Source organism: Antechinus flavipes, chromosome 2 (genome assembly GCF_016432865.1).
Source record: "Antechinus flavipes isolate AdamAnt ecotype Samford, QLD, Australia chromosome 2, AdamAnt_v2, whole genome shotgun sequence".
Classification (NCBI taxonomy): Eukaryota; Metazoa; Chordata; class Mammalia; order Dasyuromorphia; family Dasyuridae; genus Antechinus; species Antechinus flavipes.
In genome coordinates, this window is record NC_067399.1 from 651,459,609 (window position 1) to 651,484,070 (window position 24,462).

Here is a 24,462-nt window from a genome sequence, read left to right on the forward strand (position 1 = left end):
GGCAGAGATTCCTATCTGTGAAACTGAAACTGGAAGGAAAACACTTAGGCTGGGGTGGAGATGCCGGCCCAGTTGAAGGCAGTCATGTATCAGGCCACGGCTTCTCAGAGCTACACTAGCTGCTAAAAACCTGCATCAGCTAATATCGTGATGACGTACATTTGAACTAAGTCTGTGTTAACAGGAAAAGTTGAGCACCCTTTAAAAAAACCCACTTTATAAAGATAATGCAACCACATTAAAAGGCACCTGATCATTGACAAAGCAACTCCCATACAATCACCTTGTTATACAGACATGTGGATAATATTTATCCCCATTTTATTAAGAAAAATTATCAGAAGGCTCCGAGGTTCATCGAGTCCCAGCTTGGGCCTGAATCCGTGTCTTCTGACTCGCATCACTCATCCTTGATTAAACCATGCTAGACGTGAGGCAGGATGAGGTCGACACTTGAGTTCTCACCCATTCTATGCTAGTCTAAGAGTAATTCTCTAATTACTACAGAGAAGGGAACTGAAAAGGAAAAGGGAATTAAAATGTGACTTCATCTGAAGATTCCAAAGGGAACTGGATCAAAGATCATACTTAGAAAGGGGAGATTGTGTGCATCTTGGGCCAGCCCACGTTTCCTATGAAATTTTTCTAACAACCCCTTATTCATCCTAAGGACATCAAATTCTACTTCACATGGACTATCACTCCACTTCAAGTCAGTTTCTGTGTCGTATCCTTTCTACAGTACATTAAGTGGAGGGCTTTCCACGCTACCATTCCAAAGAGGTAAGTAGCTGAATATAATGTCCCTACTTTGCAAAGAAGAAAACTGAGGTGTTTAGGTGACCAAGCAATTATTAGTTCTGAAATAGTTCCCTGAAAGCTGTTGATGCTCCAGAACCAAAGACATCATTTGATATTTCAGAACTACAAAATTTAACAAATATAAATCCCTCTGTCTTTTTGTCAATATAGTTTTTTCTTATAGGTCCAATTTCTCTAACTCTTCTTCTAGCTTTTTCCCCCATTTTTTTCTTATAGGTCCAATTTCTCTTCCCCTTCTAGCTACATTAAATGTTTGTTTGTTTTTCATAGCAATGTTTCAATAACTAAAACTTCCAAGTAGTTATACAAAAGAACTTTTGTGTAACTTACTTAATGAAAAGTTGCTAAGTCTTGTCTGTAATCAAATCACTGGGAAACAAAGAATTAAATGCCTAGAATTAAGTGGTACATAAGCTCTGTTTGAAGCAGTAAAATAAAAGGAGAAAAGATTATAGAACTAAATAGCTCCTTGGAAGCAAAACTTGTCTCCTCTCGACAATGTTAACATTTCATTTCAAAAGACATTCATTAAGTGGCTTGAGGTTCTTTGTCCAAGTGAATTTGTTCAGACTTATTTGGCCTGTCCACTAGAAAAAATACTGTGTGAAAAAGCAAAGGGAATAAGAGTATTTAAAAGACATTTCATACTATAGCTAATTATCTATGAAGAGAACACAGCATTCTTTATTAAAAGAATGAAAATGACAGCTATATATAAATTTGTGTGTACATATCAAGAGTATTCAAAAATATCAAAATTTCTGCACAATGCAGTGTTCCACAGGTCCTTCTCTTAACATTTACAAAGGTGGGGAATGGTGTGTGGTCCATCCCTCTCTCTATTCCATTTCCCCCCAACCCAGTAATAGCCTACCCGGTTTGGAGTGTGATTAAGTTGGACAGTCATAGATATGAATTTCTTGATCATCCCCAACGGACACAATTTTGGAGCCAGTTGCATTGTATTTCACTCCCCAGACCTGCAAACAAAAGGAAAGAAAGGTCACACCCATTAATGCCTTTACTACATTTGGTGATATTTCTAAACTTTCCATTATACTGGATAGAGAATGTCATCAGAACTGTGAAGATGGAAGAAAATGTTCATGAAGCAGCACGTGACAACCTTCATTTCTCATTCCAGAACAAGAATGAACCAGGCAGTCAGCAGCAGCTCAAGGTTTTAAGATTAGCAAAGCATGTGAACAAATGTCATCTCACTGATTCCTCACAACTATGGGAGGTAGGTAACTTTATCATCTCCATTTTGTAGATGAGAACTCAGGTAGACACAGGTTAATTGACTTGCCTAGGATGACTCCACTAGATAAGGGTCTGAGGCCAGACTGGAACTTGGGTGTTCCTATAGTGCTGTCTGGCACATGGCCGATGGCTATACAAAGAATGCTCTTCCTGAGCATTTCTATAATTTACTAGCACTTCAGGACACATGTGTCTGTCTCAGTCCCTCCCTCACCCACAGCAAAGGTCAAAGGGCATGTTTGGCAAGAGGGAAAGCACCAAATTTGAGATCAGGAAATCTTGGTTCAGATCCTGCCCCTGCTACCTGGGTGTCTCTAGGGGCTTTTCCAAATCTTAAATCTCTGACGGATGAAGCCCAGAGGAGCCAGGATCTGTGGTAGACTAGGCTACCCACACACCAAGACTGAAGGTATTGAACAAAAGACTAGATTTTCAGTCAGAGAAACCAAGTTCACATCCCAGCTTCACCCCTGTTATGACCAGGGTCATTGGCAAGCAGCCTCCCTGCAGATCTAAAGCGAGGGAGCTCCGTCTCCAGCTGCTCGTGTGGCCAGCACAAGATTCAGCCATGGCCTTGAGATGGGAGAGCTCAAGATTTACACTCAGAGATCTCTCAAATCCCAAGCTTAATTCTAGGAGGGGAATGAATCCTCAAAGGACTCTGGGAACTTTGAGACTGTTCTAAAAATAAGTTTCCCTCCAGTTACTCCAATCAGCTGGCAGTCACTGGAACCCCACATTCATTAAGCTAATTGGGGAAAAGGCCAATAAGTGGAAGTTCTTCCCCTACAGAGGGATCAAATGCATTTTCTTCACCTCTTCCCAGTCCCCAAATGAGGAATTTCTTTCTTCTTCCAGGGAATAACTTTTTCTATCTGGATGGAAAGAGAGCCAATTGTCCAGGAACAAGAATTCCACCTAAAGTGGAGTCAGTCACCAGAGAAGAAAATGATGAAAGTCCTCCAAAAGTTCTAGCCATCACTTTCATGCTTTTGTGAATGAGTTTAAGCAAGCTGGATTATGGTCCCATTAAGCAACATGGCCCATTCAAGGGTCTACTCCAAGCCAAGCTGTTTGGAATGAAACACAGCACCCGATCGAAGAGCAGCGACCTCTGACAGGTAATACGATATGAGCAGCTGTCTACATGATTTATAACTCTCAAATAAAATATGCATGTTCAGTAGTTTTCATACTTTTGTCAAAACTAAGATCTGGGTCATACTGTTAGGAACAACTTAACTGAAGATTAAAATTCAAACCCAAATATATATACTTACAGCTGTCCCTAAGTGGGGAGTTGGGGGGGAGGGGGGAAGGAAAAGGTGAGAGAAATATTTTCAATCTTTATCAAAATGAGAAAAACCCATAAAATCATTTTCTCATAAAGAGATGGTTTATTAAAAGTAGTTCCATAATAGAATCTTTTTTAATTTAATGTTTACTAAGAAAATTTAAAACTTCATATTTATACCATACTTTGAATTGAAAGCACTTTACCAGCCAGCAAATGAATGGATATATAAGGGTTTCACTTCTCCACCAGTTTAAGAGGTAAGCAGAGAAATTGTCAGTGAAAGTATTCCTAGCTCCATTTTAACTGGGTTAAATGAAATAAAACTAGGAACCACTAAGAGAAATTATATCACTTCATGTCCAAAATGTAGCAAAACTCCTAGGTGTTTGCTTATTAGCCACATATGTTCAGGAGAGTTGAACTCTCTCACAGCTTGACTATGGTCAAATGTGGCTATCTGCAAGTCCTGTACTACCCAGATGTGGACCATCAGACACGTCCTAGGGAATTGATGAGGGATTTCCTTTTTGTGAGGAGGTAATTTTCCTCATCTACATTGACCCAATGTCCCTCTGGCTTCCTACTGCCAAGCTCTAGTCCCCTCCCTCCTGCTTCACACATGTTCTTGCCCACTAAGCTACAGCCAAAGTCTAGTCAGCTCTGAAGGACTTCTTTGCTCTGGCCCGTACTTCTCACACTTTCTTCAGGAAAACTGCCCTATAATCTCTGACCCTCTTTCTGTAATTTCTGGACTTCCACCTTGCTCCCATCTGGGCCTGCTTCAGAGGGCTCCCCCAGTGATGATGGCAGTCCTGAGCATCTGCTCCCTCTCTCAGGGCCTAACCACATTCTGACCCGTTGGCAGAGTTTATGGAACTGGTTTCCGGGATGCCTCATCAAGCCCGCTGCAGAGATGAGAAGTGGAAGCCCTAGGGATTGACGGAACCCGTCTCCAGCCACAGAACTGGTGAGGCAAGACACAGCCTCCAAGGATACCCCTTCAGATAATCAGCCCCACTAACCATTTTAGGAATAGCCTTGTCCTTCCCCTTGGACCCTAGGTTCTCCAAGGGCAGGCAGACACTGTGTCTTTATTTCTGTATCTTCCTTGGAGTGAAAAAAAAAAGCCTGAACATAATGCACGCTCAGTAAGCCCGTGTGAAATGAACGGCAGATGGATCCCAGCCTTTGAACTCATGGGGCCCTCCGGGTGAACAGGGGCCACAGCTGGCAGTGGACCTCAAAACTCACCCAATTCTATTCTCATTTATTAAGCACATCCTCACTGCACAAGATGCAGCAAGGGGAAAAACACGTTGCAGAAATGATCAGAAAGGAAAACCCTGGGGCAGCAACAAAAGCAGGGCTACCCAGCATTCAAAGGAGAAGACTCTGAGAAAGGGCAGCCGGCAGGGATTTGGGGAGGGGAGGGAAGAAAAGCCAGAGCCCACGTTTCAGGGAAAAAGGGAAGACCTTCACAAAGGCATCCAGGGCTTGTTCTAGGAAATCTGCAGGGTCCAGTTTGCCTTGAGTGTGATGTACATGGGAGAAAGCAGAGAGAGCTGTGGTTCCAGGTGCCAGAAGAGGCTGTTGGAGAATACCAGACAGAGACTGGACTTTACATAAGACAGTGCTAGGTGAAGAATTGTGAGCAGAAGAGGACTGCTGTTGGGCTGGTGTGTTAAAGACAGCTTAGAGGACAGGCTAGAAGCTTTTGAAAAGGGCTGGGCAATCAGGGGCAAAGGCCCAGATTAGGGTGGTAGAAATGCCAGTAAAGAAAATAGAGATGAAAGATGTACATGAATGCTTCGAGAAGGCATGGCTGTTTTATCTGCTGTTCCATGATCAAAAAGTATAGACAAGACTGAATCAGGTCGATTCATGGCCAGCTGGGGAAGGCCAAGGGACCATGGGGCCCTTAGGGCTCCAAAAATGCACAGGCACATGAAACAAGATCCAGTGCTGGGTGAAGTGAGCAGAAGCAAGAGAACATGGCACACAGAACACCACACAGTGAGATGGTCAGCTTTGATGTAAGACTTTAGGAGTCTTAGCTCTTCTCAGTAATGCAATTCCAAAAGATTTAATGATGAAAGATGCGATCCACAAAGTCTACTGAGTCTGAATGCAGACACAGAAGTAAAACTATTTTCACTTTTTGTTTTGTCTTTTCTATCTGGGCTTTTTCCCTTTTGTTCTGATTCTTCTTTCACAACATGACTCATGTGGAGGTGTGTTTGTGACTGTACATGCATAGCCTATATCAGATGGCTTGCTGTCTTGGGGAGGGGGAAAGGAGAAAAAAATTTGGAACTCCAAATCTTAAAAGGGTGAATGTTGAAGACTTTTTTCCATATGACTGGAAAAAATAAAATACTATTCAGTGAGAAGAAAAAGCAAAACAGAACCTCAAGACCCAAGAACATGCACAATACCTGATCCTGGTGGTCAAAAAACGTATGGACACAAGTTCTTGTTCCGGCATCCCAAACTTTGACACTTTTATCTGATGAACTAGAAAACAACAAAGTGATATTTAGTGAACTACATTCCACTTCAATAAGAAAGCACTGTTTAAAATGCTTAACCAAGAAGGCTTGACATTGAAACAAGGTTATCTAATTCTGAGACTAAGCGACCCTAAAGATAAAGGAGGGAACAATAACTCCAAAGAGCCCAGGAAATGATCTTTATAAACAGCATTAAAAATGTGTTTAAACCACAAAAGTTTTCAAGAATATAAACACAGTGTTTTGCAATAAAACACCACACCTCATGAGTAAGAATCACATTTACGGAAAAGTAGGTGGAGATAATTAATCTTCATTTCCAGGAAGAATTAAGAATTCTGACAGGCATCTAAATTGCACAGTAATTACAGCACTGAAGTCAGGAGGACTTGAGTTCAAATCCAGCCTGAGACACTAGCTGTGTTACCCTGGACAAATCACTTAACCGGTTTATTTCAGTTTCTCATCTCTAAAATGAGTTGGAGAAGAGAGTGGCAACCACTTCAGTGTCTTTGTGTAAAAAAAAAAAAAACAAAACCACCAACCACTTCAAATGGGCTTACGAAGAGGCAAACACACCTGAAGATAAAACTAAAAAGAACTCTTCATACCTGGATACAAAGTGAATGTCATCCGGACAAAATGCAACATTCAACACCCAGGATGCGTGGCCGCTCAGTGTACCTGCCAAATTTGCATGCTGCCTGTTAGAAGGGAAACAAATTGAAAGAAAATGAAAATATATTTGTTTCAAGTAAAGACTGTAAGTACAATTGATTGACCTGACAACCTTAAAAAGACTTTGGAAACTACCCAAATTAACTTTTCTATAAAACTATTACACTATAGCCAAAAAAAAAAAAAAAAATCAATACTTGCGACCCCACAGCACCTAAGATTCTCCCAGATTAAACAATCTGGATGGTGTATGGGAGGACATGTTGGAATTGAGCCAGAAGCCCCCAAGTTCAAGTGCAAGGTCAATTACACACTGACATAGTCCAGAGCCGCTCCTTGTGAGGTCACTCTGGGGCTCTGCTTTCTCCTTTCCATGATAAGAGAGTACGCGAGGACCATCTCCGCTTGTGTGGTCCCTCTCTGGTTCTGCCGGAGCCATCTAAGACCCAGAGAGCTATTCAGGAAATGTACTTGCACCTCTCTGGGCGTCTCTTCTCTCATTTACCAGATAATACGAGCGCTCTCTGCTTTACAGGGCTGGTTAAGGATCAGATAAAACACTGCCCACATGGTACACTGTGGAAACCCTGCTGCTCAGGTGCCTCTGGTTAGTGGGACGGTAACTCTTGGTTTCTGAGGCAACCAGAGGCAGGGTCTGCCAAGCTGGAAGGGCTTCAAATACAGTCCTGACAACCAAGGACCATCCTCCTTATGGGGAAATTCCTCATCAATACGCTGGGGATCACTTGGGTAATTTGGGGTCCCATCACAAGCCATGAGTTATCTGGTCTCATGCAGGTCCCTCCTGCCTCTGGAATAACTGTGGCAGCATCATAGAAAATAAGGTGACCACTGTGGCTGGATTATCTACAAACATGAATTGATGATAATCTCAATGTGAAATCTCTGTGTCCAAAGTGTTTGACGTAATACTAGGGGAAATTAACCATATTAATAAGGAGTCTGATTATAAATTAAACTGGAAAATATGAGGAAGTTGTAATACGTAGGTTCTCCTTGATGAATAAATAAAGGCACAGTGAAGTCAGTATTTCAAAGGCAATATACAAAATTTACTGGAATACTTGATCATCTTGTCTCATAATGCTCATAATAAGCAAAAAACAAAAGATCAGCATGAAGATAAATACTTTTACAATGCCAACAATCATGTTGCAAAAGCCCAAGAGGTATAGAAATTTTATACAAAAATCAAAGTGCAATTCTCACAACGAGGAAGCCAAGAATAGAAACCTTTTTAACTAACAAACACTTGATTTCCTTGGTAAGTGATTGGGAAAAGATGGTAGTCACTGGCTTAGAAATAACTTCCTTCACAACAGTGAAAGGATAACAATCTTAGAAGATTACAAATAATATTGTTCCCAAAACAGCAAAGGAGAGTGAGGAGAAAAGGCCTCAACTGAGCCCAGAGCAAGCAGAAAACCACTTATAGGTAAAATTGGAAAGATGAAAAAGAGACAAAAAGAGATCTGCTAACACTGTTTGCTGTAACAAACCTTTTGTCATTGATGATACTAGAATTTCCACATCCGGGCTCACACTTCCTAATATGTTCTAGAAAAAGAGTCGTCACACCAAAGGAGATGAAGATGGGAAGAGATTGGCCAGACTAAACAAACCCAGGAAAAAAAAAATCTTTTAAGAGTTAACAAAATTGTGGGAACACTGGAGGGATTGATTTCCAACATAGTTGAATGGAAAAGATATCCAAGAAGTAGAGAAAAAAACATAAATGGCATTATTTCAAAAAATGTACCTGAAAGAACATTACTACCAAAACATATTTATTTTTACATATATTCAAAAGCTTTATAAAAGCATTATGAATTTTGATAGTAGATATCATACAAATGACTAAAAGCTATAGAGAATACATGATCCCACTGTGTTTACTTATAGATTATAGAACACATTTGACATGGGGGAGTGGAGAGAGGAAGGAAGAAGGCTTACAAAATTCTCCCAAAAGATATTTCTCATGAAGATGTTAAAATTATGTGACTCCATGATACCGAACAACAAAAAAATCTGTTCAGTAATCTTGAAGATAAACATCAAATGAAAAATAAACTGTAGTTCTCTCTATGGTCCCTCATGGTGTTCTTCACTGTCATGAAAGATATGGAAGAAGAATTTCCTAGAGAGCTAGAGTTCTTAACCTTAGATCTAGAACAGGTTTCAGGTATGTCAAGTGAATTTGGATGGGGGTGGGGGAGAAAATCACATCTTTAATTTCATTAACCTCTAACTAAATTTAATTTAACATTTCTTTCAATTATGAATTTTTAAAAGTTTTTCTGAAAAGGAGTCCATAGGCTTCACAGTCTGCCAAGGGGGTCTATGGCACATAACAGAGGAAGGGGCCTCTCTCCAAAGTAAGGTAATCCAGCTGCTCCTGTTTGTATATGACATCATGCTATAATTGCATCAAGGACCAGAATACAACAGGGCCTTTTCGGGAAGATCCAGAGAGATTCCAAAGAGACAAGGCCGACAATCTACACAGGGAAAACCAAAGAGATGCAGAATGTCTATTGCACAGACATGGAGGTGTAACTGGAGGATAGCCCGAAGAGTTTTTCTATCAGTACATAGATCTTCAAGAAACAGTGCAGAAAGGCACTAAGTTAAACTGCACTCTGTTTCCAATGATTCTAGTGATCCTTAGACAACTAAGTACTACAAGTTAGGGACAATTCCCAACCAAATAAGGAGCAAAGAAGATCATAAAAGATTAAAATAGAAATAGAAGTGAGAAAATATTTGCATCAGATTATCACCAATGTAAATCTGACATCTAAAATAACAAAACATAAAACCACAAGAAATATTTCCCAAGTGGTCAAAAGATAGGAATGAAGATCTTTCTTAAAAGATTTTCAAATTGATCCATATCCACATGAAAGTCTACTCCAAAAATCATCAATATTAAGCAAAATTTAAAGTTAAAATTACTCTGAAGTTTCAGTTTGCTGCATATAAACTGGTAAAGATGAACTAAAGATGGAAACAGTATGTGTTCAAGGAACTTTGGAAGCTGGATTCATGAAACATGAATGAGTTGCAATGTGGTGTAACCCATTCTAGATGTCAAGTTGTCATTATTCAAGAAAGTGACTGAACTCCCAGAATTCTTACTTCTAGGTATCTACCCTGAGGAAATAAAAAACACAAAGATTCAACATGTAACAAAATTGACATGGTGGTGCTTTTTAGAGTGAAACAAGACAAAACAAAACAAAATGAGAAACAAGTTGGTATTAACTGGGTTATGGCTGAAGAACCCCAGAACATGAATATGATGGAATCTTACTATGCTGCAGAAAATGACAAAGATGAGGCATTGAGAAGATTTCTATGACAAACACAGAAGGAAACAGGAAAAGAAGAGTAATGAACAAACCACTGCTGGCTCTAGATGAGACTCAATGACCTGGAACTGGGACACAATAAGGATGCCTTCAATTCTTATCCTTTCAAGGAAGGGAAGAGGGGAGGAATAAAATTCAATTGAGAAGGATGAGGAGGTAGGGAATATCTATGATGTAAAAAGTCTTAAGATCTATATTCTTCCAGTGATAATAGCTGGCTGTGAGTCATGGAACAGACTCCAAAGAATCCAAAGAGAAGATTATCTGAAGGGCAAAGACAGGAGAGCAGGTTGATGTAACTTGAGCAATGATGTGGTCTAGAGATGTTCGTCAGGAAAGGGGATGGCTAGAAAACAGAGGAGATGCCATGCAGTGAGAGGGGAAACAGCTGGTCATCCTGAGACCTCCAGAACATTCAGAGGTCTCCAATGTGCACAGTTCATCTATGAGTGTTTGTGCAATGACACCGACAAGCATGGCATGGGTGGTGGATGGGCTCTACTCTGTACTGGGGGAGGGAATATCCACATGAATCAGGCCATAAAGCTAGTGAAATAGTACATAAAACCATAGGTAAAAAATGAGAGCTCTTACATCAGGAGAGTAGATAAGTGTTGAACTTGTAATCCGAAAGAACTGAGTTCAAATACTACCTGCAACACTCACTAGCTTGTCTGACCTCTATAAAAGGGCAATAGTAGCTTGGGGGTTTTGTAAATAGTAAAGCACTATGTGAATTGTCAGTTGTTATAATTACAAAACATAAGAGCTGGAAAGGACTTTAGAGATGATTTAATCCCAATGATCTAGAACTGTGCCAGTGAGAAAACTAGAGCCTAGGGATGTGACTTGCTGCCAGCAAGTGGTAACTAAGCCAGGACTGGATTCTAAGTCTGAGGCCCTTTCTATTCCTCCCAGTCCGATTCATATCTGAATGGGAATGTGCCAAAAAAGCACATGTGGAAGGATATTGTATTCAATTTTGAACAAGACAAGTTAGGCGACTGTTTTAACTGTAAAATGAAGGCTACCATCACTGCTTTTTTAAGCATCAAAGAAAAGGAATTGGTGATAAAAAGGCAAGAGCCCAAATATACAACATGAACCAGTCAATACCAACTCATTTTTCTGATTTGGCTTCCACATCCACCTTGGCCTGGCAACAGAACATTCACTCACCCACTGTGTGCAAAGCACCAAGGTCACACTGGGGATGACATGTATCACCCTGCTTTCAAGTAGCTTTTAATCAAATGGGGGAAGGAGGGCTGGAAGTAAATCTGAAACAAGGTAAGCAGGATCCAAAGCCAGATCCAGACAAAAGAGCAGGAAAAATGCGAGAGAAAAAGCTCCCTTTGGCCAGAGCTGAGGGCAGGACAGAGGACATTAGCGTGGTACAATGGCCTGGGCCTGTCTCGGCTAAAGCTGGGAGCTTAGTTCAGGACAATGACCCAAAGACACTGAAATTCTGGGGCTGCTTCCGTCCATCTGTGGGCCTCCCCTGGCTCCCTGCCATGACAATGCACCAGTGTCAGGGAGGAATGCTTCACTCCTTGTGTGGGGACTTCATCTGGCAAGGACTTGATCACTGACTGGTTGGGGAAGAATGAGCTATGGCACAGACCATGAGAGAAGAAAAGAAGGCTCTGAAGGAAGACTCTGGGTCTAGGAAGGCTGTGCTACAGTCAACAGAAAGAAACAAGTTTTGAGGGAAGCATGAGTACAGTGTCAGGCTTCCGGCCCTTTTGGTGCCAGCTGAATCATCATGGGGAAACCCGACGCCCCCATGGCTCAAAGTGGCAATGGCTCTGGTTGGCCCTTTATTCCAACCTTCTCACTTTGCAGCTAGAGGCAGTGTGGTGTGACAGAAAGAGCTCAGGACAAGAACAAGGAGATCTGGGTTACAGCCCTGGCTCCAGGGCACATCACATTTCCTCTCTGGACCTTAACCTCAATTTGCTTAACTGTCGATAAAAAGATCTGTGTTCAGAGATCTCTGAAGTCCACGACTTCTTGGTAAACTGAACTTAATTTCTTACCATCCACACAATCCAAAACGTCTATGAGGGGCTAGTTAAGGAGACTTCTGTGCGGGCCAGGTGGACGACAGGACTCCTGAGACTCTGGGACATTTTCAGAATGGGATGAGAAAATTGCTATTCCTCAAAGGAGGAAAAAAAGGGGGGCTTTTCGGAAATGGCTTCAATATCAGATGTAAAAGCACTGAATAATCCTACTATCTGTTACTGGCTGGCTGAAGATTCTTTGAATCTTCACATTCTGACTCTACATTCTATTCATTTCAAAGTCTGATACAACTTACTATCACCAACATGGGAGTCATTTTTGATTTACCTGGCTAATCACAACTAAGAAGAAAAATAAAAACAATAATAACAAATATTTATAAAAATAAATCCATTTGAAAGCAGCTAAAAGGCATAGTGGGTGAAATGCTGGACTGGGAATACAGAATATCTGAGTTTAAATTCAACCAGATACTTACTAGCTGTATGATCCTATGCAAGGGATAATAGGGATGATAAAACTTAACTCCCAGAGTTGTTTTGAGGGCAAAATGAGACAAGATTTGTTAAAAGCTCTGCAAATCCTAAAGAGTCCTATAATGTTAGCCTTTATTAATACTGCCTCCTACACCAGAGGAATGCAGTGGAGAGTGAGCGTGAGAAGCTGCAACAAATTACTAACAAGGAATTATGTAGGGACCAGAGTGAAAGAGTTTTTAAAAAGAAATGTGTAAATGAAAAAGATGAGTTACTCATATGTTGAGAGCAAAAGGAAACTATTTCAAGGAAATCTCTGCCATATCGAAAAAGAAGGAAGGTCTCATCTCTCATGTGAGTGCTGAAGGCCAAGAACGGCACACCATGGGCAGACACGTGAGAACATCCCTGTCAAGAAGTTCCCAGAGCTGTCTGGGTATTTACTTTAAAAGAAGGAGAAGGACGCTGCTTATGAATTAACCCTGCCCACAGAGCCTATCCCCAAAGCCTGAGGCCAGGTCGGGATTCAGAAGCCGTCCTGCTCAGACAGACAGCGTGAGGTGACCCCAACAGTCCAAAACCTGGCTGACTGGCCCGGGCACTACAAGTGTTCACCATAACGCTTTCATTGGAAACGGCAACTTACACATCATAAATCTTAATGTAGCCATCATCTGAAGCCGTGACAAGTAGCTGGGAATCTGGGGAGAAGGTCAAAGAGCGGATGGGCATTGCATGGCCTGAAATTCAGAAGAGATACTATTAATCTGGGGGGAACGAGTCCACTGACCTAGACCCTACTGCTGCTTGGGAGGGTCCTCCAAGGGCCATGCGACACACAGGACCTTTGATTCACGAGCCCTTTTCACCCCAACCTCTTCTGCCTCAATGGCTTATTCTCACTTTTATATGAGCACTGCCATGTTTAAGCCAAGACAATCAGTGATCAGACATGACACGCCACCGGACTTCATCTGGAGATCACTGGGATCATGATCTCCTGAGTCTCCAAAGGCAAAACTCATTTACCATTTAATGAGACCAGTGGCTAAAAAGATGTCTCGATCACCCGGTGCGTCTTGTGTGAATGTGCGAAGAAGACACGTACCTTCGAGCGTGTGGAGAAGTTTTCCAGTTGCAATATCAAAAATATTAATGATTCCATCTATGGCTCCACTGGCCAGATATTTCCCATCAGGACTCTGCAAGAGGACATGGACACAGTAACAACAGCTGACTTGTGGGAACATGAGAGAGGCAGAGGCACGCAACATACAGATATATATAGATATATGGATACAGAGATAGATATGCAGGGGCATATACACAGACACAAGCATATGGATATACATATAAAATTTCATCTGAACATTGCTGGAACGGTCTTTTACTGAACCTAAAATGAAAAAAGTTAAATACTCTATAGCTTCAATTAGTAAATAACGGCAATTCCCAAACATTTTCAAAACAAAATTAGAATAAGTTGGTAGAGGAACAGTGAAGGGAAAAAGCAGGGGAGCAGAAAGCAAGGGGAAAGGTCAGTGGGAGAAAGGGAAGAAAGGGCAGGGACAGATCCAAAAGCAGCCAGCACCTATCCAGCACTATGCAAGCTGGAGAGAGGGGAGAGGAGGGAAGGAGGTTTGAGCTGCTCCAGATATTACCAGAGCTGAGGAGTTACAGCCATCTTATCCCCAACCCTGGAACCAAAAGGGAAGAGAGAACTGATGCTTATTGTTACTGCCCCACCTGTCCTGAATTTTAAGAGAATTAGCAAGGAGGTAGGGACAGTTGGAGGAAATCTGTAGATACTCTGAAATAAAAGCTCCAAACAGCAAGAAAAAAAAATCACTAAAGCTTTATTCCTACTACACTCTCCTAGTTAAGAAGCTAGGAGCATCTGATAACAATCACTACTACAAATCCACCCCCTAACAAAACCAGAAGAATATAAATCAGTGAACTTGGACGGGGAGGGGGAGTGGAGTGAGGATGACTCATTTTAAATTTAGAACTATCTGATTCTGTATTAAAAGGAAAAAGTCCATTAAAAAAAACAGTAAATGGCACAAACTTACCTGATATAACAAGTAAAAAAAACCAAAACTTTGATTTAAAAAAAAATTCTGCAATAAGAAAGGAACCAAGAAACAAAATTAAATACAGAAACACAAGCTTAATAGGCACCCAAAATGATAGAATATATATCAGTGGAATTAAGGGAAGGTTCAAATTCTGCCTCAAAAAGGGAAGAATGAAAATAAAGCAATCCACAAGAATGAAAAATGTTAGTGAAAGTAGCAGAAAAACAAAATAAATATTGGTCATTCAAAGAGGGCCACCCTACAGACCTACTACCAACCACACTGTCCTTTCAGACCTCTTGCTGACTTTTGGCCCGGGTCTGATGTGGTGTGGCTAGATCTGCACCTAAATAGACCCAGAGAACAAATCTCATCCACTGTATATGCTGCTGTGTTACAGAAAAAAGGAAGATGAGAAAGCTGGAAGAAAAACAGCCAAGATGAGGTGAGAGCACAGCATTGAAAGGATCACTTACATAGGCAATGCTAAGGATGAATTTTCCTCTTGTATCCAGAGAGTATTCCTTCTTGCCAGTCTCAACACCAAAAATGTTTACTTTCCCTACATGGCTTCCTGTAGCCAAAAACTGGGAATCGGGTGAGAAAGCCAAGGACCAGGCATCCACTGGAAAGGGAAAAGACAACAATTACTGGGATCGCTCCATGGTCATCCAGCCTGTTCTTTTACTAGTTTTTTCTTTTTTTCCCCCCACTAAATTAGACATTTTTGCATTATAAAATTTAACAGACTGTCCACCCATTTGTTGTTTAATAGAAGTCACTGTTGGATGCATTTTATAAATTCCACAGTTGAGCTTTCAATTCTCATCATCTTTTCTTTCCATGTACCTCACAAATTTAACTGTGGATACAATTTAACAATCCTAAACCTCGGCGTAGTCTGGATAAAAACACTGACTTCTCCAGCTTTTGGCTTGGGACTTGGAATGGTATTACTGCTTCGAGTTTAAGCAAACTTTCATACCTCATAACATTACTCAACAGAGTCTACAGTCCACAAGACCAGTCTGCTGGAGCTCTTAATGGAACTCAGAACATTTATCACAGGCCCACCTTATGCAGATCCCGTGCTGAGCACTGAAATTCCAACGTCTCTGTCTTCAAGGAGCTAAGTCACCAGAATACTCAAAGAATCTCTTTGAAAAGACAAGGCCACAGGAACAGCCCTAGGCAGCTGTGCCCAAGATGCCAGCAAATTTCCTAATAAAAAGGCTAACAAAGGCAAAACTAACCCATCTGCTTTTGTAAAAACTCTAAATGAAAGTTATTAAGTAGCAGAGAATTTCACACTCCAATCTCACTGTCCCATAATGGTCATGCTTTATACTGTCCACTCCCCAGGGCAGATTTGCTTGGTCAACTTTTTAAAAGCTTATTTGAGAGGAGGAGGATTCTGGGAAGATGGCGGAGGTCAGTAAATTTCAAGCTCTCCCGATTTCCTCCACAAATAGAACAAATTTGTGCCTCAGGGAGAGCACAGACTGGGGAAAAATCCATAAGGTTTGGGGCAGAACAGGGATCCTCCTGATGCACCTTGATGCAAGAAGATCAAAAGACAACCCTGGGCTGGGGATAAACTTGCCTGAAGTGCAAACAGCTCCGGGCCAGCTCCCCAGAAACACCAAGTGGGGATCCCTGGGGCTGCCTGGGTGGGGTTGGAGCCTCAGCAGGAATCACAGACACTTTCACCCACCTCCTGGACTGTTTGTGGAATCAAGGTTTGAGTCCAGGAAGACCGAGAGAAACCTGGCTTATTGGGAACGCCAGGCCTGGCTGTGCTGCTGAGAGGCAGCCCTGGGTGAGAGGAGCCAGCAAACCGGGAGTGCAGGAGCAGCAGGGCAGGGACATTGGCGGCTGCGGGCATTTGCAGGAACGGAGAGCTTTCGGTTTGGGGTTCCTGGTCAGAGGGGAGAGCTGAAGGGAAGCCAGAGGCACCATCCCCCCATCTCATGATTAGAGGTGTTTACACTAATACCTCTTCTTTAAAAAATAAATAAAAAAGAACCCCATCACTGAAAAATACCATGGGAACAGGGAAGACCAGAGTTCATCTTCAGAGGACACTTTTGTGAGAAAAAAAAAAAAAAAGCTTCTACTCCAAAGAATAATGTGAAATGGCTTCCTGCCCAGGAGAATTTATAGAAGAACTAAAAAAAAAAAAAAAAAAAAAAAAAAAAGAATTCAAAAATCAAATGAGAGACATTGAGGAAAAACTAAAGAAAAAAAATTAAAACCATCCAAGAAAAACAAACTTATTTAAAAAAAAAAAATTAACCAACCAGAAAAAGAGTCTCAAAGATAAAAATAATGCTTTGAAAATTAAAATTGGGCAAGGGGAAGCTAGTGAAGCTATGAGAGATCATGAAATAACAAAACAGATGATAAAGAATGCGAAAATAGAACAGAATATGAAACAAGAAAAATGACAGATCTTGACAACAGACCAAGAACTTAAATTATAAGAATAATTAGACTGACATAATTAGTTCTGGCACAAAGAAAACCTTGACACAATAAAGCAAGAAATAATCCAAGAAAATTGCCGTGGAGTGACAGAACATGCGGGAGAAAGTAGAATTAGAAAAAATCCAACAATCACCATTACAAAGAGATTCTGTGTAGAAAACACACAAGAACATCATTGCCATATTTCGAAATCCCCAGATCAGAGAAAATTTTGCAAGAAACAAGAAAAAAATATTTGAATTATTAAATATGAAACTTAATTATTAAATTTCAAATATGCTGGAGCTACAATTAGAATTGTACTAGACTTATCAGCAGCCACAATAAAAGACCACAGGTCCTGGAATCATATCTACTGACAATCAAAAGAACTAGGTCTGCAGCCAAAAATATTATATTTAGCAAAATTATAATCCTGAATAAGAAAAAAAAAATAGACACTGAATGAACCTGCAGATTTTCAGATTTTCTATTAAGCAAACCTGAACTTAACAGAAAATTTAACAATAGGGTAGCTCAAAAAAAAAAAAAAAAAAAGGCAGCGTTAAGGTAAAAATAACAATCATGTTATACAAATGAGATGCAGAGGAAGAATAAACAGAGGCATTAGAGGGGGGAGGTGGCAGGCTCATAGTTCTGAAAACCTACTCACATTGGGAATGGGTTCAATAGGTAACACTACATATAACATGAAGAATATAGCACCCGCCAAAATCTACAAAGAAATAAGGACAGAAAGGTAGGCAGATGGAGATGCAAAGGGTGAGGGAAGAAGACAAGGAAGGGATCCTTGGGTGGGGGGAAGTTAAGCAATAGCAAGGCAAATTAGGGAGCAGAATTAATTTAACGAGGCAACAAGGATAGGAAAGACGTACGTGTGTGTGTATGTGTGTGTGTGTGTGTGTGTGTGTGTGTGTGTGTGTCACACACACCAATATACCTTTTCCTAACTAGCTTGCTTGGGAGAGGTGGGGGGAGGCGGTGAAAAGGGGGAAAAAAGAATTAAGTAAATAAGATGAGCAGCAGAGAACCAAAGGACAATTTACAAAGATGTAAAGGTCATTCATGAATATAATTTCTGCTACTAATATATATACTTTTTTTATCTGGTAATTCATTATCATATATTTTGAATCCTTCCTAATATTCTGCTGGGCATACAACATTCTCGTTTGTTTTGTATTTCTTTTTTTTTGTTTTCCTTTTTTATCTTACTGTTTTATCAAATAAAAACCACAAAAGGGGGGGGGGGCTATTTGGCTCAACAAGCATTGATGTGCCTACTCTATGCACACAAGGGACTCAAGTAGCAGTGGTATTAGTGACTGAACAAAGTCTGCTTTTTTTGTGTGAAACACAGATGGTCACTCAAAACTTCACTGACTGAAGTGTCTGAGCAAGGGCTAAGAATCCTAAAGTAGATAAAGATGGGAGATTAGGACACTGTCAGTCTATACACAAAATAGATTACTTCTGGAAAGCAGTTTGGAATTCTGTCCAAAGGACTATCAAACTGTGCATACCCTTTCATCTAGAAATGTCTCTACTAGGTCTGTATCCCAAAAAGATCATAAAAAAGGGAAAAGGATCACATGTGCAAAAATGTTTGTAGCAGCTCTTTTTGAAGTGGCAGGAAGCTGAGTGGATGCTCATTATTTGGGAAATAGCTGAATAAGATACAACATATGAATGTCATGGAATATTATTGTTCCATAAGAAATGATCAGCAGGCTGATTTCAGAAAAACCTCTCCAGGTCTAAATCTTTCCAGACTTACATGAACTGATGCTAAATGAAGTGAGTAGAACCAAGAGAATACTGTACACAGCAACAAGATTATGTGATGTCAACTGTAATGGATGCGGCTCTGTTCAACAATGAGCTGATTCAAGACGATGACAATAGACTCCAGAAAGAGAACTATGAAGACTGAATGTGGATCAAAGTACGGTATTTTCATCTTTTTCTTCTTGTTTGCTTTTTTCCCTTCTTGATTTTTTTTTTCCCTATGATATGATTTTTCTGGCACAGCATGACAAATATTTTAATATGTGTAGAAGAACTACACATGTTTAACCTAGCTTGGGGAGAGGAGAGGTAACAAGGAAGGAAGGAGGAAAAAATGTGGAACCTGGGGTTTTACAAAGGTTAATGTTGGAGACTATCTGTACATGGATTTGGAAAATTAAAATACATTAAAAAATAGATTACTTTGGTGCACTTTTGGTGTCCTCTCTAATGAGTCATCTATTATGTGACACACGTATATGTAACTAAAGAAAATATTGCAGAGAGTTAAAAAAAAAAAATCACATAAAACATCTGCTATATAAGGCCATAGATTTGCCCTATCAGAGTTTCTATGAAACTCTCTTCAGCAAGTAAAGGCAACAGCCTTACTCTATCTTGTGCAAGACAAAAAATGAAGTGTCTTACCGGGGCCAGCGTCGATAGACTTCATCTGTTTGCCATTCTCCAAATCCCACAGACGAATGTGGGCATCAAGTGAACTAGATGCGGCAATGGCACCAGACTGACTGATGTCCACAGAAACCACACCCAACTGATGGCCCTCCAAACTCCACTGTAACTCTAGCTTCTCACTTTTCCTTTAACAAGGGGAAAGCAACAAAGTAAAATGATCATTTATTACTTCTCCTGAATTACACTGACAGAACACAAAAATTTTGGATGCTGTTTTGCATTGCTAATCATTTCTATGAGACACAATCAATTACAGGAAGAAGCTAAGTTGGACAAGCAGTAACATGAAATTATGTAAAGAGCAGCAGCGTCATAGGCCTCTTGTTCTTTGTGTGTATCAAATTTTCGCAGTAACTGAAGCACTGGACTTTCACAAGAACAAGAGCCACTCCAGCACATCCTCACTGTGCTGCCAAAAGGGTCAGAAACCAGAGTGCAACCTCTTCACTTTATAGGTAACGTAAACCAAGTCTGTGATATAGGCGTCAAAGCACATATATTTCAAGACTTTTTTTTTTTTTTTGAACAAACTGCTTCTAAGTCTAGCTAGGTTATTTTGTTCATGCAAAGGCTTTGCTATTTTATATAATCAAAATTGTTTGATTTTCTTTAGTATTAGCTAGTGGGCATTAAAATAGTACTTTAGTATTTAGTACCACTCTCCCTGGTTTAGTTAAAGAATCCTCTCCCTACCTAGTTTTACAAGGTACCTTTCTCTATTATTCCCTATTTTTTTTTTTTAAATAAAGTCACCCTTTATATTTAGGTTATTTATCTATTCAAAGGTTTTCAGGGTAAACGGTATAAGCTAAGTAGCAGAAGCCTCAATTCTGTCCAATTGCTTTCCAGTTTTTTAAACAGTTTATCATGAACAGAATGTCCTGTTTTTAGCAGTTACTCTCCTTGGATATACAGAAAATGAGACTATAAGACTTGATTACTTTGGATCTTGCTTATGTCTTACTTGATTCAAATTACAAATGTTTCCATTTTTTCTTTCAATGTCTAAGCTTCTTTAACTAGTCTATCCTCTCACTAACAATGACAGGTGTCATTTTGGGAGCTTTTTAAGTTTGGCAAAATTTTTTTTACCAATATCATCTGATTTTTGTCCTGAAAATAACCCTGGGAGGTAGGTGCTACTATTATCCCTTTTCAGGTGGGGAAGATGAGGCAGACAGAGGTTAAGTGATTCGCATAAGGTCACAATAAGTTTCTCAAGATGAGATCTGAATTCATGCTTTCCTGATTTCACCTCTGGTGCTCTTTGGTGACACGAGATAATTTTCTTCTGCTTATTCCTTTAATTTGTTTTCCTTGATTTACTGATATAGCAAGCATTTCTAAAACTAAGTCAAAGAGTAAAAGTGACAAAGATCCTCTACTTTACTGGTCATCTTACTAGAAAAGCTTCCACTTGCAAATAATACTAGCTCTTGGTTTTAAACATTTAATATCTATCATATTAAGAAAAGGTTCAGTTATTCCTATGATTTTTTGTTGTTGTTTTTAACATAATCTCATCAAAGGTCTTTTCCTCATCTAAAGATGATTTTTGTTTTTAACATAGTATTTTATGACTAAAGTCTTTCAAATGTTGAACCTTCTTTACATTTCTGGAATAGATCCAACCCTTAGAAACAATTTACTTAATATTTTTGTATCAATATTCATTAGACTGAGAACTATTATTTTATAATTTTATCTCTCTCCACTTTGGGTATCAGGCTCACATTTGTTTCACAGAAGGAATTTAGTAAGATGCAATGTTATCTTTTCAAACAGCATATGTAATAAAGAAACTAATATTTGATAGAATTCGCCTATGAGCCTATCTTGGCTTCCTTCCCCCCAGCTTTGTCCTTTACAAATTAATATATATATTTAGCATTGGCAATTTCCTTGATTTCTTCTTCATTTATTGTGAATTCCTTTTTTTTATTCTTGATTTTGGTAATTTACTCTTCTCTATTAATCATTTTAGAAAAATAGATCATTTTTTAAAAAATCAACTCTAGTCATTTTTTGTTTGCAATTTTGCTTTTTCTTTGATTTCCAAGGTAACTTTTTATATTTGAGGGTTTTTTTTTTTTAATTTGATGATATTTTTTCTATTTAAGTAGTTTGGTAAAAACAATGTCCCACATTAGCCATGTCAAAAAATGTTATATCTCTTTACAATTTAAATTCACCACTGTTGAAGCCAAAAAAAAAAAAAAAAAAAAAAGATGGTGTAACCTGATGAAAATTCAGAAACTTTATTTAAGTCTATTATTCTCAGAAAAATCAACTCACCATTTCCACACTTTGACTAGATCATCCAGGGATCCAGAGACAATCATTTCAGAGTTATCTTTTTGATTCAACCCCCAAGCAACTGACCAGATGGCATCATCATGAGCTAGGATAAGGAAAAATGATTATTCATAAGAGTTAGTTACTAGGTGATAAAATATTTCAAGCACAAGAACTCAAAAAATGCATGCTATGGCAGGGAGTTTGCAGACGGAATGAATTTCCACAATAATGAAATTGGAGGTCCTTGAGATATTGAAATCTGTTTCAATCATGTATTTATAAAATTTACCTATCTAGTTCCATGCCTCCATTAATGGAGGAGTTTGGAGCAGATATATTACCTTTCTATTCAAACAAAGCCCAAAAGATTAAAATAGCTATAAACTGTACAAGAGAACACGGTTTTTAAAAAGGAGGTGGTAGCTGGAAAGTTTCCGAAGAACCATGAAATGCAGTCCACTGGCCCAAAGTCATATTACAGATCCTTGGTGGATTAAAATACTATCTGCCCAGAGCTATCTTTTCAGACCAATCCTGTGATTTCAGTATTATAGAGAGGATCTAGTGAAGAATTTCTTTTACCACTGCATATCTACATTATGCTGCTTTCTGGTGAGAAATGAAGGTTGGAACAGAGCTTTCATACCTTGTTCTTGCTTGAAGAGGATGCTGTACTGAAAAAAGAAGAGGAATGCCATTACACAGAGAACCAGAGGCCAAAGACAAAACTCTCCTCACCTGTTCCTTATCCAGCCAACACTCTCCTAACAATATTTTAGCAGGGGTCCTTAAACTACGGCCGCGGGCCAAATGCGGCAGCTGAGGACGATTATCCCCCTCACCCAGGGCTACGAAGCTTCTTTATTTAAAGGCCCACAGAACAAAGGTTTTGTTTTTACTGTAGTCCGGCCTCCAACAGTATGAGGGACAGTGAACTGGCCCCTATTTAAGAAGTTTGAGGACCCCTGTTTAGGCTTTCTGGGGCCAAAGGAACAAAGCTCTGGACCGAGAGGAACCTCAGAGGCCAGCGGGACAGGGCTTCTTCAATTTTTTTTCCGCTTACTCCCCTTTTGCCCAAGAAATTTTTAAGAAACCCAGGGTATGCAGGAATATATGACAGATATACAAAGCAAACATTTCCTGACAGTAAATCCTAAGTTGGGGTCCTGAAGCCCAGTTTGGGAAGTCCGAAGAGGATGCCCCCAATACAAGGTGGTGCCAGAAGGGAAGAGAGCATCTTCGGGCATGTTTATATCTCAGGGACGTAACTTCTAGGGCCACCCTTATGTCACCTGTTACTGGCCTGGAAAGGGCCTTTGCAGGACTCGTTCAGCCTTTTCGGGTCCAACTCCGCGACCCCCTTTGGGGCCTTCCTGGCGGAGGTCCTGAAAGGAGCTGCTACTTCCTCCTCCAAGCCACTTTACAGAGCGGGCAAACTGAGTTGAGTGCCTTGCCCGGCACTCAAGCGCCCATTTGTCCTGACTCCGACCCCCACGGCCAAGATTACTTTGCACACATGGAGCCTCCCGGGGAGCGGGGGTGTCACTGCAGCTGAGGAGGGGGCCGGGCTTCGGGTGCGGGGTCACACATCCCCTTACCTGGACGCTCATTTCTTCAGGCCAGGAGAATCAGCACAGGGTGGAATGTTCTGTGAAAAGGAGGCGTTTTAGGGGCAGCCTCGGTGGAAGGGAGCCCGCGCCCAGAAGCTGCCCCTCTATCCCCCGGCCAAACCCCTTCCTTGGTTCTACCCCCCCATTCCCTGGGCATGGAGCACCCTCCGGCGGGCGGGGAGTAGGGTCCGAGGCGGACTTCCCGCTCTACCCTTTCCCTGGCAGACGCCCCCCCCAAGGGGAGCAAGTCGCCCCTCCATCGCGCCCCCCAGGCTCCCCCGACCCCTGACTCACCAGCTCCGGGATTTCTTGCAGTGGTGCTCGGTTCAACCTCTTCCTTAGCGACAGCGGCGCCGGTTTATGACGTCGACCTGAGGACGGCGGCGCGCGCGCAGAGATGACGACAAGCTTCCGAATGCGCGCCACGCGGCACTGTGGAGTCCGTTCGCTCCGGAATGGGCTCTGGAGGAAAGGAAACAAAGATGAGACGCCCTCAGGCCACGCCTCTTAGATTAAGGAGAAGTGCCCGCCCTCCTCCCCGCCCCCCCTGCCCCGGGGCTCTAAAGTAAAAGAGTCAAAGAGGGAGCGGCCCAGGCCCCACCCACTGCGGCCAGGCCCCGCCTCTTTCTTTGGACTCAAGAGGCGAAGAGCTAGCGAAAGGGAAGGAAAGGCTGGAACGGCTTTCAGGCCGCGCCCATTTGTCCTGACTCCGCCCCCACTTTTAGGGCCCCGCCCCTCTCTCCAAACCACATGGAAGTGGGGAAACAAACCCAGCTGGGGCAATGGGAGGGGCGAGAGCGTGAACACAGCCACAACAATCACCGCGAAGTGCGGGGCGGCCGGGTAAGAGTCCCGGGGTCTGCTCTCGGGTTCCACCTGAAAAAGGGTGGGCAAGGCCCTGACTTCTCCCCACGCACCGGGCGGTCGACTCAGCTTCTGGGAGCCCTAGGCCGTGACGTCCGACTGAAGCAGCCGAGTGTCCGCATGTGTGCAGGAAGCTTCTACGCTGAGAATTCCCCACCGAGCGCGACCA

General features: G+C 41.2%; 1 protein-coding gene and 1 long non-coding RNA gene across 4 annotated transcripts; one reads left to right on the top strand and one right to left on the bottom strand.

Moving 5' to 3' along the window:
• Positions 1-284: 284 nt before the first annotated feature.
• On the bottom strand, positions 285-24,462 carry SKIC8 (SKI8 subunit of superkiller complex). Of its 3 annotated transcripts, none has more exons than XM_051982419.1 (13): positions 24,347-24,462; positions 23,724-23,891; positions 23,418-23,467; positions 22,466-22,493; positions 21,817-21,922; positions 19,474-19,646; positions 15,027-15,175; positions 13,578-13,671; positions 13,116-13,209; positions 6,504-6,596; positions 5,818-5,896; positions 1,697-1,802; positions 285-516 (listed from the first exon to the last, which is right to left on the bottom strand). In XM_051982419.1, exons 3-12 carry the CDS (start codon positions 23,427-23,429, stop codon positions 1,713-1,715), a joined length of 918 nt encoding a protein of 305 aa, XP_051838379.1. In that variant the 5' UTR covers positions 23,430-23,467; positions 23,724-23,891; positions 24,347-24,462; the 3' UTR covers positions 285-516; positions 1,697-1,712. The 3 variants fall into 3 exon arrangements, with proteins under 3 accessions (XP_051838379.1, XP_051838380.1, XP_051838381.1); XM_051982420.1 differs by lacking the exon at positions 24,347-24,462 and adding an exon at positions 24,306-24,325; XM_051982421.1 differs by lacking the exons at positions 23,724-23,891; positions 24,347-24,462 and having other exon boundaries at positions 22,466-22,488.
• LOC127552049 (uncharacterized) lies at positions 523-3,271 on the top strand. Its single transcript, XR_007951230.1, has 3 exons — positions 523-783; positions 1,967-2,065; positions 2,944-3,271. It is a non-coding gene; the product is annotated as an uncharacterized LOC127552049 (long non-coding RNA).